The sequence below is a fragment of the Hordeum vulgare genome, chromosome 6H, assembly GCF_904849725.1.
Source record: "Hordeum vulgare subsp. vulgare chromosome 6H, MorexV3_pseudomolecules_assembly, whole genome shotgun sequence".
Lineage (NCBI taxonomy): Eukaryota > Viridiplantae > Streptophyta > Magnoliopsida > Poales > Poaceae > Hordeum > Hordeum vulgare.
In genome coordinates, this window is record NC_058523.1 from 549,605,917 (window position 1) to 549,626,774 (window position 20,858).

At 47.2% G+C, this 20,858-nt stretch overlaps 3 protein-coding genes across 3 annotated transcripts; 1 reads left to right on the forward strand and 2 right to left on the reverse strand.

Annotated features, from left to right (window-relative positions):
• Positions 1–1,446: 1,446 nt before the first annotated feature.
• On the reverse strand, positions 1,447–3,595 carry LOC123401406 (putative F-box protein PP2-B12). Its single transcript, XM_045095193.1, has 3 exons — positions 3,090–3,595; positions 2,861–2,982; positions 1,447–2,280 (listed from the first exon to the last, which is right to left on the reverse strand). Exons 1-3 carry the CDS (start codon positions 3,381–3,383, stop codon positions 1,749–1,751), a joined length of 948 nt encoding a protein of 315 aa, XP_044951128.1. The 5' UTR covers positions 3,384–3,595; the 3' UTR covers positions 1,447–1,748.
• A 6,280-nt stretch (positions 3,596–9,875) lies between these two features.
• LOC123401407 (translation initiation factor eIF-2B subunit epsilon-like) lies at positions 9,876–17,239 on the reverse strand. Its single transcript, XM_045095194.1, has 15 exons — positions 17,051–17,239; positions 16,728–16,967; positions 15,755–16,069; positions 15,505–15,612; positions 15,178–15,370; positions 14,589–14,851; positions 14,332–14,461; positions 14,136–14,209; positions 13,738–13,983; positions 13,593–13,666; positions 11,932–12,023; positions 11,529–11,611; positions 10,876–10,947; positions 10,597–10,722; positions 9,876–10,248 (listed from the first exon to the last, which is right to left on the reverse strand). The coding sequence occupies exons 1-15, from the start codon at positions 17,186–17,188 to the stop codon at positions 10,192–10,194; spliced, it is 2,211 nt and encodes a 736-aa protein (XP_044951129.1). The 5' UTR covers positions 17,189–17,239; the 3' UTR covers positions 9,876–10,191.
• A 2,069-nt stretch (positions 17,240–19,308) lies between these two features.
• Positions 19,309–20,825, forward strand: LOC123403410 (cinnamoyl-CoA reductase 1-like). The gene is made up of 4 exons (XM_045097345.1): positions 19,309–19,631; positions 19,739–19,893; positions 19,974–20,156; positions 20,234–20,825. The coding sequence occupies exons 1-4, from the start codon at positions 19,481–19,483 to the stop codon at positions 20,762–20,764; spliced, it is 1,020 nt and encodes a 339-aa protein (XP_044953280.1). The 5' UTR covers positions 19,309–19,480; the 3' UTR covers positions 20,765–20,825.
• Positions 20,826–20,858: the final 33 nt, after the last annotated feature.

Here is a 20,858-nt window from a genome sequence, read left to right on the forward strand (position 1 = left end):
TTGCAACAAGTAATTTCACAGCAAGATAATCTGACAATGTACTGCATAATCATGGTTTTACTTGTTCGTATGGGCAGCCTCGCAAGTAAGATAAAAGGGTGGGTGTTGGCCAACATACCTTGCTCATCGACATAGCCTTCACTATGCTATCATCTTGCTTGACAGATGCTATCAAGTACTTTTTCTCCCTGGAAAATGATCCCCCACTGCTAGATATAGAAAAAGTATATTTACAGGAGCATACACATGTTTTGGTTTGTGGGGATGGTTTGAAGGTGAGCACAGAAGCAGTCCATGAGGAAATTTGTAATGATAAATGAGGATCAGTTATATTTTCATGTATTACTCGATGATAGTATGATGATTAGTGCATATTTTGAAGGATTTGTTAAGTACAGACGTAACATTTATGGTTGGTGCATATTACTGATTGGTGCATGTCCGCTCCTCCATCTCTCTTTGGAAAGTTTGGCTTGAGCCCCCCACCCAACGCACCCATCCTTACCGAACCTCTATGTGCCGAAGTCGTCGTGCTAGACACATCCCATGCTTGGATCATCACAATGGTTCGTGGATCTGCCTTCACCAGGTTGTGGATCCAATCCCTCTCCTAGTTTGGACGGGAGAGGGCTTGCCCTATTCCCACAGGGGTAGGGTTTGGGCGTAGTGCCTTGATACCACGGGGCTGCCTAGGGGTAGGGAAGAAGTGACCTTTCCGCATGTCCCTTCAATGTGCAGTCGATGCATGTTTTGGGTGGGTTGGTGTTGGGGCCTCAGATGTCAGGGCGGTGGGCCCTGGTCGAGGTTCCCATGGTTGGTTTCAACATGCCTCATGGTGGTGGTGGGAAGCTCGGGCTTGTCCTCCTCCTTGGCAGAGACAATGCCCAAACCTAGATCCGGAGGTCTACACTCACCGTCGATGTCTTAGGAGCCTTCTGATGGTACTAGTGAGCTACCGCGAGCTAAAGTTTCGTGCTTCGGCGTTGACGACAGTGTCGTCTACGGGTGCCACTCTCCTGTTGAAAACGTTGTTGCAGTTCGCGTCATTGTATCTCGGCTACGGGTGAAAACACGTGTTCACCTTGAACTCGACACTGACGACACTTTGCATTTTCTTCCTTCATGGGGACGCTATCGTGGAGCTTGGGTGTCCTAGGGTGCATGGTGATGTTTCGCCGGGCCGTCCTATGCTATTTTTCAGCATTTTACTTGTGGTCTTCACCTTTGGTATTCTTCAGTGTGATTTTGGTTGTCTAGCTATCCTAATTTGATTTGTAAGAGGGCTTACTCACTGCCTTGTATCGGTCAGCCGTGTAGTTGAATTTATGCTTTGTTATCTACAAAGCCGAGCGAGTGCTTGTCTGGCCTCTTTCGTGTAGAAGAAGAAAAAAAGGTTCGTCGGAGCAGAACAATATATACCACATCAATACGTGAACCATTTGTAAATAATTTGTCCAATGGTCAACAAAAGGATGAATTGCTTAAATTTTGCAGGGTACGGCAACAACTCTACTGCCCGGGACCCATGCATCAACACATGCATGTGCCTTAATCCGACAGGGACACACACATATGCTTCTTGCATGCATGCACACACTCGTGTGCTCTGCCCATGCATGCAACCACGTAAAAGACGGGCGTATAGAGTATGATCCGTCGAACATTTCAACATTAGTTCCTGCACTAATATATCATTTGCTCTGGAATCCGCACGCATATATTTTTTCCAAGCAAAGCAATCGAGTTAATTAGTTCGTATGCTTGGGCCGTATCTCGATGCCCTGTACGATGAGCCCTCTCTTCCACCGCTGGCACTCCACCTCCTTGAGGCTCACCTCCACCACCCCGTCCTCCTCGCCGGCGACAGCGAACTCGCCCAGCTCGACCTCCGTCCATCCGTCGTCCCCTCTCCGTCGCGGGCACCTGATGTCCATGTCGGCCTCCCTGACAAGCTTCCACCCGTAGTTCTTCCGTGGCCGCACGTACTCCTGCCTTCGCCGATGCATCGCCGTCTCCTCCTCCCCCTGCATGTGCTGCAGGCATATAGTGTTCTCTGTCGACGTGGTCGATGTCGGCTTGGTGCCGTTGCCGGAGACGACGACGGTGATCGTGGCCTTGGGCGGCAACATGCCGATGTTGCACTCGAGGCCGTAGGAGTCGTCGGTGATGGCGTAGACGAGGTAGGCGGCGTAGGTGGTCCGTGGGGAGAGCAGGGAGAGCTGCAGCTTCCCGGTGATCTCCAGCCAGCACACGTCCACAAGCTCGGCCACCTCAGGAAACCTAGAAATACACGGAGGTAACGCACATGAGACACGTACGAACGAACATGCACGTAGGAGTACGTGCATGCATGCAAGCTGATACTGCATCGACTCGTACGTGTATAAAAAGACAGTTTCGTAAGAGGGACGACGTGTCTGAACAGAACAAGAAGACATGGAACGTGTCAGAGGTTCAGAGCACGTTATAAGGCGTGAGAAGAATTGTTCGCTCTAGGTTATAGTAAGTGATTCCTTATTTTATTTGCTTGGTTGGTAGTGGCATGCACCCGATCGACGCGGTACTTAGGAGACAAGTAACTTTGGACTAATGTCGGCTCTTGCATCTAGTCCCGTGGAATTTTATACTCCATCTTCTAGTAGCATGTTTTCTACAAAGTGACAACCTTTTTGCTCCAGCGTATCGATCAAAGCATGCACCATTTTTTGCTAGAAACTTACTTTGCGGTGGTAGCCATGCAACGGTGCATGGTGATGCATGGCGTGTTCCTATTTTGTAGGTAGTCAACCTAGTGATATACATCTGCCGCGTACGTACATGAAGACGTACACAGCGATCGAGAAGCAATGCACGTTCTTACCGTGATCCGGGAAGGTCGGCGGTCCACGTCCAGCAGGAGGGGTCGTCGCCCCACACGATGCTCAGCGCCCTCGCCGACATCATCCAGCATCTCGCGCCGCTCCGCCTGTCCAGCCCGAAGCTCTGCGCATGCACCCCATGCCAACAACGATCGATCAGCAACTAGCTAGCAGCTTAACTCATCTCCACTAACGATCGATCGATTACCAACAATGCGAGGGAGTAAGTACCATGGTGGCGCCATCAAGGAGGACCGGGCGGCTGCAGAGCCGCGTGAAGAGCTCCTTCTTGGACTTGGAGCAGTCGCGGCGGTCATCGTCGTCGTCGGCGCGGGCGAGCACGGCGGCGTGGTCGCGCGGCAGGAAGCGGTCCCAGACGGCGTCGGAGTCGGCGGCGGCCCGGAACGCCGGCGACACGGCCGAGGAGCTGAGCGCGTCGCCCGGCGTCGTCATCGCGATCGCGTGCGCCACGCACTGCTCCGGCAGCCGGTAGATCGCCGCCGCCGCCGCCGCCGCACAGTCCATACACGCACGCAAATACGCAATCACAAAGCACGCGCGCTGGCCCGCAAAAGCTTCCTCAGCTGACGCCGCGACGGAGCACGCACGCGCGTGGATTCTTCGATGGATGGATTGGGAAATGGCGGCGCTGGGTGGGAGGTTCTTATAATGGCGAGCGAGCGGCGCGGGGGAGAGGGAGAGAAGCTTAAGGGCTAAGGCTCACGGCGGCACAGTGAGTGAGTGGCTCGAGCTTCGGTCGGAGGTTAGCTTAGCGATGGATGGATGGATGGGTAGGGAGCTTTGCTGACTCGGATCTGGGTTTGTTAAAACGTAAAGGGGTGCAGTGGTGGTGGTGTTCCAGCGGGAGATCCGCTCCGGAGCCGGTGTGGTGTGGCCCGCACGTACTCCGTCCGGCCGTCCGAGGGATCTCCGGCCCTTTCTGGTCGGTCCACAGGCTGGTTGGTGACACGGCTGCTTATCGCTAGCACGATCTTGCACCCATGCATGCAGCCACCATCAAACGTCATCCGACGTTACCCGCCTAATTAAGGAAAACGTTTCAAATCCACCGAATGATCCGCCTCGGTTGGTCGACACGTGTTTTGTGGGACCGACGCACCGCTCGTCCTACACCTTATCTTCTCTGTAAACCGGTCATCCTCATCCCTCAGCCTGATCCCCTTTCTCTCCCACTGCCCCCTCCCCCTGCAAGTCCTCCTTCGTCCTTGACCTCTCCATCCCGATTTGGGGAGCTGCTGCTGCTATGAAGAGCCGCCTGCGCTGCAGCTGTCGACGGTGACGTAGGCGGCTGCAGTCAGGTCGCCGGTGCTGCAATAAGATGCGTTGGCCGCCGCGCTCCGTCGGTAGATACTGCAATGGAGCGTCGTCGGTGTTGCCATGGACCATGTGTGGGCCCCCGGTGTTGCTATGGAGCTTCACCGGCGACTGCAATGGAGATTCACCGACGGCGCCAAAAGCAGCGATGCAGCGCCCCGAGCTACTATGAAGCTTCACCGACGGCTGCATTGGAGCTTCACAGGTGGTTGCTATGGAGCTTCACCGGCGTCGTCAAGATCTGCACTGCAGCACCTCTCGCTGCAATGAAGCTTCCCTCGCGTTGCAATGGAGCTTCACAGTCGGCGTCAAGACCTGCACTGCAGCGCCCCACGCTGCAATGAAGCTTCACTCGCGCTGCAATGGAGCTTCAATGGCGACGCTCGAAGTTGTGATGCAACGGGCGGTCGTTCCTCGCGTTGCCCGTTGTCGTGGCCTTGGCCGAGGTGCCCGCCGCCCAGGTCATCGCGGCCTGGACCAAGGTGTTCACCGCCTCCTTTATGATGGGCGTAACAGTGGAGCAAGAAGGGGAAGGGAAGGGTGGTGGCATGTGGAAACTGCCGATCCCGAACTGGATCGGAGTAGGGGTGGGAGATTCTTTTTGGGAAGGAGGTTGTTTTGGGGGATGGAAACCATTCTAACATTGTCTATTGTGAATCGTTACACAAGTCCTCAAATGTGGGCACCACATGTCATAATTGCGGTTAACATGCCCGGAGTGACCGATCAATGTTTTCTCTAGAAGGTTAGATCGAGAATCCATGGTTTCTGGCAAAAAAAAAATATGAGCTGGTGTTTTCTACAAATCTAAGGATCCATGTGATAGTTTTCTGTAATTCACAAACATGAGAACTTCATGAATGTGTAATATTTGAATTTGCATCCAAATCTTGTCTCCGTGCGAGATACTACTTCCGTCGTTTCATCAAAATGTAAATCATATTTTCTTCTGCCTTTAAGTCATTTCATAAAAGGGCTTGACCAAAATTATAGTCACTTTTTTTTACAGGTAAACATTCAATCTATTCATCTTCAAACATGGTAGTACAAAAATTACATCCAAATTCATAGACCATCTAACGACGACTACAAGCACTGAAACAAGCCAAAGACACGCCGTCATCATCGCCCCTCCCTCATCGGAGCTGGACGAAACATGTTGTAGTTGACAGCGAAAAGTCATCATGCTAAGGTCCCGTGGGACCAGCAAACCAAAACAGCAACCACCGTCAATGAAGAGTAACGTTGATCAAAATGATCCAACCCGAAAGCACATGAACGTAGACAAACGACGAACATATCCGAGCAAATCCACCAAAGGCAAATCCACTCGGGACACACGTCCACCGATGGTGCTAGATACATCATCGGCATGGAGGTTAGGCGGGGAGAACCTTATTTTATCTTCAAAAAGCTGTCGACATCTCGCCTTCTTGAACATGACAAAGATCCTAACAAAACTTAAAAAAAACCTCCCACCGACAAGGGTCAGGATCCACCGTGCCCCCATGGTCCTAAGACCGCCAGAGACGAGGCGGACCAGCGTTGGCGCAGGCGGGAGGTGGAGAAACCCTAGTATATTTGAGGAGGCGGGGCTGCGTGGGTAAAATTAATTAGACTTTTTTCCTAGAGCCTTCCCATCTCGATGGTATTGTTTGTGGATGATTCACGGGAGTAGATTCATGTTGCTCGTTCTGGACAGTGAAACAAGGGTTTGCAGGATTTGTCTGCGTGGTGGCTTCCCGCATTGGGGTCCTTCTGCCACATCTCAGCTAAGTTGCTGCGTGTGAGGCTTGTGATATTTGCAAGGGTTTTTTCAAAAAAAACTTTCAATCTATTCATGTTTAATCATGGCAATACAACAAAACTAGAAATAATAAAAATTGCATGTAGATCTGTAGACCACCTAGGAATAACTACAAGCACTGAGCAAGTCGAAGGCACACCGCCGCAATTATCCCTTCCTTGCCGGAGCCGGACAAACATTGTTGTAATAAACAATTGGAAAATTATCGTGCTAAGACCCCATAAGACCAACGCATCAAAACAACTACCGCCGCCAGTGACGGAGGACGAAAATAATTTAAGGTGGTACTAAAGCCTAAAAATGATTTGTGCAATATCAAAATATATATCGTGTACACATTAATAATTTTACATGATTCTAAGCTGAATCATCAAATACAATAATAAAGCAAGTATATTCAACCTAAAACCATAAAGGTAATGAGGCTTTAATGCCATCGAGATTGCCGGGCCATTATATGAAAATTTGCATCATAATTCACAAAAAGAAAAATGTAGAAATATATAGCTCTCTACTTTGATTTCAAAAATTGCTTCTCCTTTCTAACAGTCACCATTACTTTTTGCCTTCACCGGCGCCACCAGCAATCAGCAACGTGGATGTGCTGCTAAGTTCTATCATGTCCCTCCCGCATGATGTACTGTACTGCGTCTGCATGCTGCGTGCGCGTGACCTAGACCCCTTGATTACTATGATGTGTAAGATGTCCCTTCCGCTGAACGATTTTCATCTGCCGATTGTTGTCGCTGGCTAGCCGCTAGGGTTCTCCTTGTGTCATGTGTGTGTCGTGTGCGCTCAATTGATACGCATGTAGAACTAGCCGATGTATGCGTACATGTATGAATATATTTGTGTAAAATCAAGGTAGGACGGGCACCCTGCCTCGTCCTACAGGGAGCTCCGCCCCTGACCGTTGTGATGAAGAGTAGCGTAGATCGGAAGGATTGAACCCCAAAACACATGAAAGTATAGAAACAATGACCCGAGCAGATGCAATGAAGACACACCTCCACACATCCATCGACGATGCTAAACGCATAATCGGAACGAAGGCTAGGCTGGGGGAACCTTATTCATCTTCAGGGAATTGCCACTGTCTTTCCTTTCCGAACAGGACACAAACCCTAGCAACACTCAAAACAATATCTAAAGACGGAGTCCTTCCACCGGCAAGGGCTGAGATCCACCACGCCCCGATGGCCTTAAGGCCACTGGAGATGAGGCAGACCGCCGGCAGCGCCGGCAAGAGGCAAAGGAACCCTAAGATTTTGGGGGGGGGGGGCATGAGGTGGTGGTTCCGTGGCGTAGATAGATGGTTATTCAGAGGTCAGTCTCTTGGACATGTGGCTCTTTCGATTGCGATGGCTTCTTCGTCAAGGCGATGATACAACATGATCATGGCCTTGATGACTTTCAGCCAGCAATCAACAATGTTAGCTTGGCTATGGCGTTGGAGCGGCGTGCGGCGTTGTGCCATCAATCCATTCGACAGGAGAAAGATCAGCCCACAAGGACTTCAGTGTAATTATCTTATTTTTTAGGTTTGTTTGTACTACTTGCTTTTTCGCAAAGAAAAAAATATGTACTTGTATGTTGAGATGGAAGAAGTAGTTGTGGTAATTTAAGAAGATAATAAAATAAAATGAAGTTTGTGTGAGACACTAAGAGCATCTACAGACGGATTTAAAAGCATCTACAGATGGATTTGACAAATCCGGCCCTCGAACGCCTACGGGCACGACCTGACCCATTCGCGGCACTAACGGGTCACACCTCATACTTGGTGATATGCATCCGATCACATCATATTTCATCTTCTATATTCATATAACCCATGCAAAATAGTTGCTCCATACTACCTTCTACCATTCTAGGCTAAACTAAGCTTTATCGTCGGAGATGTGTCCATGACGTTTGTGCCGGGTGCCAAGTAATTGGGTGTCCCGGAGGGCTCCGGCTCCTCCTCATTCATATACGCGAGCATCTCTTCGACGTCCGCGGCGTCCTCCGCCTCCTACAGACGGCTGCGCTTAGCCTCCGCACCGACTCCGACCGAAGGAAATCAAAGATCGCATGCTGCTTTGCCTGCACATACGCGGCCCCAACGTCCCTCACGTCCTCCTCGTGCTCCTCCTCCTCCTCCTCCTCCTCTAGCTCCTCCTTCCCGTCCTCCCCCACCACCTCCTCCTCCTCCAAGTCCTCCTCCGGATCAACCCCATCCGGAGGTAGCATCGCGGCGATCCAAGCTTCGCACCTTGGCATGATGTGCTTAAGGAGCTGCACCCGGTGCTCTGGCATTAGATACGCTACCCAACGGCAATGGGGCATGGCTACTACCGGTGGCAAATGGCGAGTGGAAAGTGACGACTGACGAGAGGGGGGAATGTGGATGCGTAGGCTTTCGGTGCCGGCGGTCGGCTTAAATAGCCGGGCTAGGGCACTAGACAGCCCGCCAGAGCGGCGCCACACGACTATTGAGAAGACTTATGTCGGACCGTTGGATTTATGGACGATTTCGTGTAGGACGCACTCAGTCGCGCCCGTGCCTCCCCATATTTGGACCGGATATAAGGAGTGTCGGTCAATCCAGGTGTTTGAGACCCGTTTGAGGCGTCCGTGTGGGTCGGATTTTTCTGACTGGTCACTCACCGAACCGTCCGTTCGAACGTTTGAGACAGGTTTGGAGTGCCAGGCTGTTTATGATTTAATGATCTCAATTTTAAATAAACAATTGGAGTGTCAAATGTTATCGAGGGAACATCCTTCGTAAGCATTTTGCCAAGCAGGGAACATTCTAGGTGGTTTGAAACGAGCACGTGCTCTTCACATCAAAGTCAAAATGCTGTCTTCTTTTCCGAGTACGCCGAGTCCTTCTACGTGCCAGGGGAAAGGTGGATACCGTCCAGTCAGCAATGCTGATTCGCGAATAAACATGGTCAAGTCATCTTATACGTTAGGTGGTGAGGTTAGACGAGACGAGCCTACGGGCATTGCAGGAAGCTTCTCGCCATCAAAGCAACCATCCCAAAAGTTCCCTCGAAAAAAAGTAACCATCTCAGCAACTAAACAACATGCCCAATTTAAAAATGACCCTCTCGTCTGGCTGATGTTCGCTAGGAGGGGGAGGGTTTGCAAACGTTGTGATGGCAATTTTAGTTGGTCGAGGGATGGCATTCTGTCCAGAGCAACATGGCATTTTGTTAAAAAAAAAAAAAAAAATCCTCAGAAGTTGCATCCTACCAAAAAAAGAATGACATTTCCTGAAAACCCGCCACCCGATACAACTAAAAGTGCAAGGAAAAAACGTTCGAAATGCCATTCTCTCCCGGCAAACCCCAGCCGGAAGATTATAAATGAAAATATATAAACAGGGAAGTGGACATGATGATAAAACTAAGACTGCACATGGGGAGCAAGATGCAGAGACTTTGCTTAGCGCAGTCCCTGCTCATCCCTTCCTACAACAGGGGCTTTCCTTTCCACCTTGGGGGCGTTTTTGTTGTTGTTTTCCAAGTCACCTGATTCACCCCCGTTTCAGTTGGTTGAAACAAAGCTGGATAGGGGGGGGCGACGAGGCTTTAGGCGGGATCGGAGCAAAAAAAAGAAAGAAACGGCGTGCTTTAACGCGAACCGTGCCGCTTTTGAGGTAAGATTAGTGGCGGATCTACGCGGCCCACATGATCCCTTTGCCGCCTTTTGCGCGAGGAGGAGACTCACTCCCCCTCACCCCGCTGCCGCTGCTTCCCTTTCCTCCCCACTACACAATCCATCCATCCATCTCCCCAGCGGAAAGATAAAAGAGGAGCCATATCTTGGTAAAGCATTTGCTAAAGATTTTGCTGGCTGGGTGCAAAGGGGAACACATGGACAGTAAGTAAAACAAACAGACTTTCCTTCATGGAAGCGTCAGCCAAGCAAAGCACGCCTGAAGTCATGGAGCCGGGAAGGGTTATGTAACATATCTACACTCTGCGGGTCCATTGCGGTGTCCGCCCCGCGCGCGAAAATGCTTTCTCTCCCCTCTTTTCTTTTCCCCTCCGATTGGTTGGTTATAGGAAAACAAAACTGGAGTCATGTTGTACACACAAATTCGAGCCTTCCAAAACTTCCCGGGTGCAAACTCACCGGGAAACCACCCAAATCGCACAACAACGCTGCACTCCTCTCCAGGCTTGCGCATCATCTCCGACTCTACTCTTCTTCTTCGTCGTCCTCGTCGTCCTCTTCCTCTTCAGCTTCCTTGAGCCACTGCCAAGGAAAAGTAATTGGTGAGAAATTAGTACGTAATGCTTAACATAAGTCATATCAGAATGTGAGTTTTTGCTATGCCAAGTTGCCAACCCAACAGATGCTAACAAGCCCAGTTATTACACATACAATCAGCTAAATTTATAAATCAATATACATAGTAACAGTTCAGGAATCATGCTTCTGTAAATCATTTCCTCTGATAGAAGATTTGAGATCAGGCAGGGCGACTACAGAAAGATAATGACTTGAAAAAGCCATGAAAAACTGATAATTGTGTACTGGTTCCGCAAATCTTACGCAAAATGAAAAAAAAAAACATAACTCAGCTTAGTAGAGCCCATATACCTGAATAAAAACATCACACTGTTTAACGAAGACTTTATCGGACTCGTCAGCATTTTCTTTTTCTTCCGCCCATCTCAAAATTGCATCTTCACTGACTACCTCCTTATCATAGAGGTAAGGCAAGATCTGCGTTGAATACAAAATTATCAAAACCAACAAAAACAGGGATCCTCAATTCTCATATAGTACACACCACCCAGCAGTGCAAACAAAACTACATATACATATCCATATAAAAAATACAACGAAACTTGTCTGTAATTAATAGTACTTCTTTACCTTTGAAAATAGTGGAGCAAATTCTTTTGTGATATCTTGACACATTTCCTCAAACTTCAATAGTATTTCCATCTGCATCACCATCACGAAACAATTCATTTATATCAAATGGAAAAAAAATCAATCAGTCAAAAAATAACACAGAAATTCCCTCGAGAAAGGAGAAATGAGGTCAACGATTCTTTCTTTCGTAAAAATACATGGGAGACCCTTGTTTTCAAACTGGACCTAAAACTTCACAACCACAGCAGAGGCCCTTCCAAGAGTCTGTCATGCACCAACAGAACAAGTTCGAAATCGAATCACCACAACCACCATACTATATGCAACTACATGGCAAGAACGGTGAGCTATCTCAAAATTGCCATACTATATGCAGAAAGTGCAGATCAACATCTCATCTGGCCAAATAATTGCATACGATTACTTCAGTTACAATTTGCATAAGCTCAAATAGCTGACAAAGCAACCCATGCTGACTCAATCTGGAAGAAAACTGACATGATTAAACCTGACAACGAACACACTTGACACGAAAACATTTTAAAATCATTAAACCTGATGGTATTTTTGCAGAACCAAGTTCAAAGTTTCAAGAAGATGTTAATCATGCAGATTTCATGGTATTTATCCAGTATATCGTCGAGCCATACCTCCTCATCAACCGTCTTGGTGTAATTGCGTAAAAGATCCTTCCACTTGGTAAGTGCGTCGGCAGTTTTCTTTAGAAGACTATCTATAAAAGATGGGGAAGCAGGACAAATAAGCTTTTATTACCTTTCATGAGATCTAACAGCTATAGGAAAAAGCACCTCATATAAAAAAGCGCATGACCCCAAAGTTCCACAGTAAGGGTAAAACTATCATGTTTGGACTTTGGAATAGAGGAAACGTAATGCATATGGGCTTCCTGCATAACCATGCTAAGATCCTCTGTGAACTGGTTCTTTTCTCTTTCGGTTAAACGACCAAATATCCTAGCTAATAATAAAATTATTATTCCAATCTGACTTGCATCATGGTTCATAGAACTACAAAGTATGCTTAGAATCGTACCATTAGTAGATTGTGCAGCCACTAATGCACCCCTCATGATCGAATAGAAAACTGCTCCAGCACAATCCGCGTGTTGAAGGCTATAAGACAACCTGAAAAAATAAACACAGATTTGCAAACAACACAATCAGAATTATGACTACAAAATCATTAGAAAAACACAAGAAAAACAACACAATAACAAGATAGACAAACTACAGAATGGGCATACTCTATTGGTGATGTGAAGGTTGATTTGACAAAACATTTTATACAACTAGAAAAATCTGAACAGAAATCAAAGACACCGTTAATTATCGACAGGCCATAAAATTAGAAGACACAACAAAGAACTTTTATACTCTATACAAGCAAAGCTAGTGCTTGGGAAACAGAGTGTTAATCCAAATTCACAGGCTTAATGAACATTGCCAGCAAAAACAGTTTGCGATTTGGTTTTACAGTGTGTCATGGCTGCAATATTCCTGCAGAATAAATTGTATATGGAATATTACTCCTAGTTAGTTCAATGTTCCATAAGAAAAGAAGTGATTGTATCTCATCTTGAATTCCTGATAGCACAGCTCTAAAGATCCTCACTGGTTATTCTCACCGTCTCACGTACTAGTTTGGTATGGGTCTCGCTGGTTATTTTCACTCTCTCCGTTTTTCTCACGTACTAGTTTGGTATGGCCCAAAAGTAGTACTACAACAATCGGCCCATACAAAATACACAGTTACACAATCAACCCGAATCTTGTACCTATGAACATCACCTTCAATCAATAAAGTTGGTGAGATTACTCAAAAAAAAAATAACTGCTCGTTTAGTACCACCTGGAATAGCTATTGAGAAAGCAGTGTGGGCAACACTATAAAGGTAGCAACTAGCCATACAACAGTGCTAGAACGTGTGGCATTCTGACAATATAAAAATAGACACTGTACTGTTTGATCTGAGCTTAAATGACCAAACCGAAGTTTTGGTTTGAAAAAAGGCCGGTTCCTGAAGTGTGCAGGGACCGATCGGTTCGCAATATTAAAGAAACCGAAAATCTTTGCTACTTGGAAAACCAGACCGATCGGTTCGGTTAGACCGAATGCACAGCCCTATTCCCTCCGTCCCGAATTACTTGTTGCAGAAATGGATGTGTCATAATTGTTTACAACGCATTCACAAATACGTCCATTGTTCAAGAAAGCGTTTTTAAGCGATGCTTAAAAGCGCTGGGCGCTGGCAACACGCTTCGCTTTGGCGTTAAGCGGTAGATTAAGCGTTTGTTTTTTAAATCTGACCAGAATTTGGCTGTTTTTGAACTACTTCTGCTTGGCTGCTTGCACAATAATGGCAATATATGCCATTTATCTTATTATTAGGGTCTGTTCAGGAACTATTTCCTTCAGATTCTGGCAACATGATCTCTGTTAGGCTATGCCTATTTGAAGTGAACTGCATCCTAGTTATTTTGCTTGCTGTGTGAACCTGATTTGTATTTGCTATGGTTTGAACTACATTTTAGATGCTATTCCAATTACCTATGTGCTAGCTTTCCTATCTTCCTGTGCATATTATTCAAAAACAGTCAATTTCTGGTCAATTTTTAAAAATGCTTAAGCGCCCATTGCTCTAAGCTGTGGCCTCCGCTTCACTTATGCTTTCCGCTTTTTTGAACATTGAATACCTGAGAGCGTTGATTTCTAGTATCAAATTATCTTGATGAACCCCATCAAGTGCCCGCTGGAACGTCTCTTCGACCTAAGTAGGGTAAACCAATCAGCAAAGTTAAGACAAAAGTAGTATGAGAATCCCAATTATATGCTACTAACCTCTTTCTCAAACTTAGTATAATCATCATCCTCAACAACACTGATCTCCGAATCATTGTCACGGTCTGCTTCAGATGGACGGTTGTTCAAGTCTTCTTCTGATCCTTCGTCATCGTCAAAAAAAATAGCATGTTGCAACTCTTCAAGTTTTTCTTTAGGAACCGGAGCAATTGATTGTCTCCACTTGTCCTGAATTCCAGTATCACCACTTGCCCATATGTAACCAAGGACACCAGAAGTACCGGTCTAAGCAATATCATAGATAGAAACCAAAAATGATTATAAGATCAAGACATGGCAAATGTATCACCAGGGTGCATGGACATAATCCTGACAACCACAGTAGTGGCAAGCACGCATTGCAAAAATCACAGCATCAACTAAGAATAGAGGAATACCTCAGATGCCCCTAAGTCGTCATCTTCAGAAATGATGGTTGGATGGTCGGCATTACTCTTCATGCTGGAAAAGGCTGCAATACAGAAAGCCAGTTTGCTAAGTAAAACATGAGTGATACAGGTTCAAATCATCATAAGAATAAATTGAAAAGGCATGTATGAGCAATAATGGAAATTTTAGGGTATGCAGACTTACGTGGACTATCTGTAACTACAGAATTGGTGTCAGCATACTCAAGTTCCTCGTCACTATCTTCATTTGAAGGCTTCTCAAGTAGTGACACTTTCGAATAGGCAGGGACAACAACATTCTTTCCAACTTTAATCTAAGATTATACAAATAAGAATGTGATCAATATCCACAATGCTGCTGGATAGAAAATTGCAACTGGTTTATAGTCTGTTCCTAAAGGAAAAGTGAATAGCACAGAGGTGTAATATATAGCAACATACCTTAAATGACAATATGCAGCCAGGCTCAACAATTGCCCCTGCCCTTAGATGAACATCATCACAGACTAAGGAGTTACTAACTTTGCACCCATCTTCAATTATGACATTATCCCAAATATAGGAACCGTGAATGAGAACGTTTTTACCAATACTGCAACCTTCCCCAATTACAGAATTTGATATCTTGCACTGCTCTCCAATACTTGTCGCACTGCCAATAACAGAATTTGCACCGATGTGTGCAGAATGTGACAATGTAACATCTGGAATAGATGTGATGAATGTGAACAATTCATATGTAATAAAGTGCTGCTATATAATTTACAGGAATCAAAGATTACATACCTATAGACCTAAATGACAGGTAAAAATTCATGCCCAAAACTCACAGATTAAAACAGCCTATGTACCTTAAACAAAGCATTTTAATAATAGTATGAACTAATATCTGCAACCATTTCTTCATTCAAAATTAAACATATTGATTTGATAAATTCATCTAGATTTCAAAGAATGATTCAAGGAACAATATCAAACGAGGTACAGAAATAAATCTTTACAGCTCTTTTCATTACGCAATTACGCATACCTGATGCCTTGTAAATTCCTTGGCGGTGTAGTTTCATTTCATGACAGTTACCAAAGGATAACACATCAGGCACCATAGGGTATGTCCATCTTTGTATAATATCTTTGCTCACCGCATCATAGCTCCTGAAACTATCTATTCTTGCGGCATAGCTCGAGCGTATTTCATGAGTATAGATTTTGTAACCCATAATCTGAAAGGATTGGCATGTCGTTTGATTGTTACAGAAGATACATGATAGCAGAGATGGCACTCATGATACTGCACTAAAAATAAGTATCATGTTTTCTTGTCTTACATAGGTCAACTGGTGGTGAACAGACTTACATCATCAACTAGTAAACCCTTTACAAAATGACGCCGGAGATGTTGATAATCAAAGTTATCGGTAAAAAGACTAAGGACTTCTGGCGAGCAGACATCAATATAGCAATCCTGTCGGAAAAAAAGGGTGAATTTACGAAGATCAATAAAACAAGATTTGAAGTACTGGAGAATCATGGCCTCAATAATATAGCAAAAAGTGAGCTTCGAGAAAAACATATCCATTGTTTAATTAACAAGTTTGAAAGCAGACCTCCATGTTATTATGCAACTGGAGAGTAGGATTATTGGCCAGTATATCCTTATCAATTGCCACGCACAGGTGTGAGTTATCTGTCTTATCCTCATAATAAAGTAGTTCCTTTGTCTCAGGAGCTATCGCCATAAAAATTTCATCATTGCCCAAACGTGTCTGGTGCGTCAGGGTTGAAGGTTTTGAATGCTTTATAATCATAGTCATAACAGCAAGTGGATCTTTTTTCCTTCTGTCCTTGTGTTCCTGAAGAGCATCTTTTAAGCTCATGTTGCTGATTGTATCACCACTGATGAGAACAAAATCACCATTTATCTGCATAAAAGTGACGAATGCATGAAACAACTGAAAGCGTAAACGAAATGCCAGGCACACTGTCAGTATGTGTTACAATAACTGAGAATAGAACAGGAAAATAAGACTGCACTATATATGCCTTACGATAACTGAGACACAGGCGACATCTATTAGGGGAAAAAAAGGCATGTGATACTATTGCTAAGCAGGTACGGCAATCAGAGTTAAGCGCTTGAAAAATATCTAAATTGAGCGGAACTAATGTGTTTAGTATGATGTTATAGTTAAAACCTTGAACAACCTTTTTGGGTAATAGCCATTAGACAGAAAAATGAATGCTAGGTTTTTTCTCTGACTACAAAATAATATCATGATTTTTCCATCACAATCTCTTGCTGGTTGTAATTACTTCCCAAGTCCACACTACTTAGGCAACTAGTACCAAATGGGATGCCACTGGAGTGACCTGAAATGACATGAAGTTATACAATTTATATCTACTTTCCTTCCTTGAATGAACTGGAATGACACCACAGGCTTCAGTTTTACATATGTTCACTATCAGTTCTAGTCAACCGGCCAAGACAAATTGTTAAGCAGTAACAGCAACAGACACTGCAATTAATACTGCAGTCCTTTTTCCAATCCACAGGAAGGGTGGAGATGAGAAACTCACAACGCCACGGCCATACATGACGCGGAGAGCGTCGCCTGCGCTGATAGCGTCGTGCGACTCGACGGCTGTGACGGCCATCTCCCGGGCGGCGGGCTTCCCAGACCAGCCTGCCACCGCCAGGTGCTCCTTGACCTGCTGCGCGTGCGCAGCGCAGAAGACGAAGACCTCCTCCACGCCCGAGGTCTCCAGCCAGGACAGCGTGTAGTCGATCATCGGCACATTCACCAGCGGCAGCAGCACCTGCGGGGGCAGCGCAATTCAGGTGCCGCGTGGCGGATTGGGGGCGGCGGGTGCCCGAGGTAGGGTTTGGGGGGATGCGGTACCTTGGGGCGCTCGAGCGTGATGGGGCGGAACTTGAGCGTGAAGCTGTCGGCGAGGAGGACGGCCTGGAGGGGCGAGCGCGAGAGCTCGTCGGGGTCGTCCCCGGCGGCGGCCCCGCCGCGCGACTTCTTCTGGGACATGGCTGCGGCGGCGGCGGCGACGGGGAGGGGTTGGGGAAGGTTTAGGTGTGGTCGCCCGCGCCGTCGTCGCCGCCGTGGCTCCGCTAGTGTGGCAGCAGGGAGGCGTAGTGGGCCGTATCTGGGCTTAGGAGTTTGGGCTTTTTCATGGCCAGTTTGTAGTGGACTTGGTGGGTCATGCCTTCTATCTTCTTCCTTTTCCCCTGAGGATTGAAGCACGGCCATTCGTTTCAGCCCATCTCTGCATATTCAACGCTCGATTTTAGAGAAAAATCTGAAGAAAAAAGTTATATTTTTTTAGATGATTTTGAAATGTTTGTTTTATTTTTATCAGCAAACTGTGTTACTTAAGTCCATTTTGGGTCATCCACAATTGTGTATCTAAAGAAGAAACAATGATAATTAATTCATGTGTGAGCATTGAGCAAGGTAGACTCCTCGTAGTAACGAATGTTACATATAAATTCTTGAGGTGTAATTGTAGATATACAACTAGCTATCATGAAACAAATCTCAAAAAATACAATTAGATAATAAGAGGGAAAAAACACCCCGCACCAATGCATATAATTGACTCTAAGCACAACACATGTAATGCATGTCGCAAGATGTTTTGTTTTTATTTTCTTTATGAGACGTGATGTGGGGATCGAGCAATACAACACATGCATGGTATCAGTCACATCACACATGTCGTATGGTTCGTGGAGAGCATCTAGTGATACCATCCTTTAAAGCATCTCTAACAGATCCCTTAAAACGCACAAAGCTGTAAAATAACCGTCGGTTTGCAGTTTTAGACGAAAAAAAGCGATCCAAATAAAATCCGTAAACAACTTCGGCATGTGAAATTTTTTAAGGGGCACGGTAAACATCCCCACCAAACCTGTGAAAATAAGGATTTCGGAGCCACCCCGATGGTGCCCTATATACGTGAAAGACTATTGGTGGGAGTCCAACTGCCATCAGAACCTTCATGGCTCGCTCCCGGTCGTCGTCCTGCCCGTCCACAGTCGCCACCCAGCTCATCCGGGAAGTCGCCCCACCCATTCGTCCCGGTCGCCACCCGTTTGTCCTAGCTGTCGCTGTCGAAAACTCGAACAACTACGAAGGAGCTCTATACGACAATGATAGCTAGCTCCTGGCTCAATCCGACCATGGTCGACGAGCTAGCTAGCTAGCTAGCTCGCTCTTGGATCCATCCGGCCATAGACGAGCTCCTAGATCCATCCGACCACGGACGAGCTAGCTAGCTCCCGGATCCATCCGGCCACGGACGAGCTAGCTAGTTCTTGGATCCATCCGGCAATGGAGGAGCTGGCTCCTGGATCAATTCAACAACTACGGCGACGGAAGTTGATCATGGACACGGACGAGAGGAAGAAGAAAACGTAGGGAATAATTTAAGTGAATATTTGGTTTTACAGCTTAAGTTTAAGAATTTTGTTCGACCGTAGCTCAAACCGATCTTTAAAATATTTTTTTTCCGAAGTGAAAATTGTGTTTTCAGTTCCACGATTTAAGGGGTCTGCTAGAGATGCTCTTAGGTCATTACCAACACGCGAGATTCAAAGCCAAAATTGTTTCTAGAATTCTGAATAAGGAAAAGAGTTTGAATTTTCACATGATGCGTGTTTGTGATCCCTACAAAATTTAAAGGTATCCCACTGTGATCTACACACAGGGTGTGGGGGAAGAAGATCAAGCATGGGTAGTGCAAAGAGATAAAAACACAAAAGATAATATACACATTTGGCTTTGTCTTCTTTTGTTTCTCCACGCATGAATAGAATATGGATTTGAAAAACAGACATACATCTGTGAATATTCACAAAATAATTTAGATTTCTGGAAAGTTCAAAAAAATGAGAATAGGAAAGTTTCGAATTTGATATATGTGGTATGATGGTATCATCTAAAATGTGGTATCACGAGATACTCTCCAAGCTGGCCAGCTAAACCGGAAGTGCTTGGTCGAGGCATCCCCAGTCCACGATACACGCGGACACGTAGTCGGCGAGCCAAAGTCGTACTCGGCGAGCTCTAGTCTAGCCTCCATGACATCATGCATGACAAATTAATTAAGATTTCAGCTTGGACGATCATGTTGGTCTCAACGTGAATCACATTCACATCCGCGTCTTCGTGGTGCTGTTCAATTTGATGCGTGCGATAGCAGAATTAGTCGAGATACGCACTGCCTCACGTCCCATCTTAGCTAATTGTTATTGTTATCTCGTGTTCTAGTACACGCCTGCCTCTGTGAACAGCTAGCTAACACTGTCGACCATCACCATGCAGTCCAGCTCCAGCTCCAAGGCCGGCGGCAATGGCGACGAGGGGCACCTGGTGTGCGTGACGGGGGCGGGGAGCTTCATCGGGTCGTGGGTGGTGAAGGAGCTCCTCCTCCGTGGCTACCGTGTCCGTGGAACCGCCAGGGATCCCGGTAAGCGATGCCTTGGTGCCCATGATCTCCTCCGGTTTCAGCTTTCTGGCTTGGCTTGCTTTGAGATCAAACGGCATGGAGATGATCGTTTCATTTCATTTGTGAAGCGAACCGCAAGAACGCGCACTTGCTGGAGCTGGACGGCGCCGGGGAGAGGCTCACCCTGTGCTGCGCCGACGTCATGGACGCCGACGGCCTCCGCGCCGCGTTCCGGGGCTGCCGCGGCGTCTTCCACGTCGCCTCCCCGGTCTCCAACGACCCCGTGAGCTCACTGCGTCCTCTGCTCCTCTGAAACCTCAGGACGCGGAGCACTTACTTGATGCCCGGTGTGCTTGCTTGCAGGAGCTCGTGCCGGAGGCCGTGGAGGGCACGAGGAACGTGATCAACGCGGCGGCGGACGCCGGCGTGCGTCGCGTGGTGTTCACCTCCTCCTACGGCGCCGTGCACATGGACCCCAGCCGGAGCCCCGACGCCGTCGTCGACGAGGCCTGCTGGAGCGACTACGACTACTGCAAACGAACCGGCGTACGTATGAGTATGATCAAGCTCGATTCGATCCTCCCCCTCATCTCTCTCGCCGGTGAACTATAGCTCGTGCGCAGAACCTGTACTGCTGTGCGAAGATGATGGCGGAGGTGGCGGCGACGGAGGAGGCGGGCAGGAGGGGGCTGGAGCTGGCGGTGGTGGTGCCGGCGACGACGATCGGCCCCGCGCTGCAGCAGACGCTCAACTTCAGCACCGACCACGTCGCCCGCTACCTGACGGGCGCCAAGCCGGCCTACCAGAACGCCGTCACCGCCTACGTCGATGTCCGGGACGTCGCACGCGCGCACGCCCTCGTCTACCAGCACCCCGACGCGCGCGGCCGCCGGTACCTCTGCGTCGCCGCCGTGCTGCACCGCGCCAACTTCGTCGGGCTCCTCAGGGATCTCTACCCGCAGTACCCCGTCACGGCCAGGTGCGAGGACGACGGCAAGCCGATGGCGAGGGAGTACAGGTTCTCCAACCAGAGGTTGAGGGATCTGGGCTTGGAGTTCACTGACATGAGGACAAGCTTGTACGAGACGGTGATATGCTTGCAGCAGAGGGGGCATGTCCCTGTCATCGTGCCACGTCATCGTGCATGCTTGTGAAATCAATATGTACACACGTTGAACTCGATTAACCAAATAAATCCGGATACTTTCTTTCTTCTGCAAGGCTAGACCTACTTAAACTAACGTACAG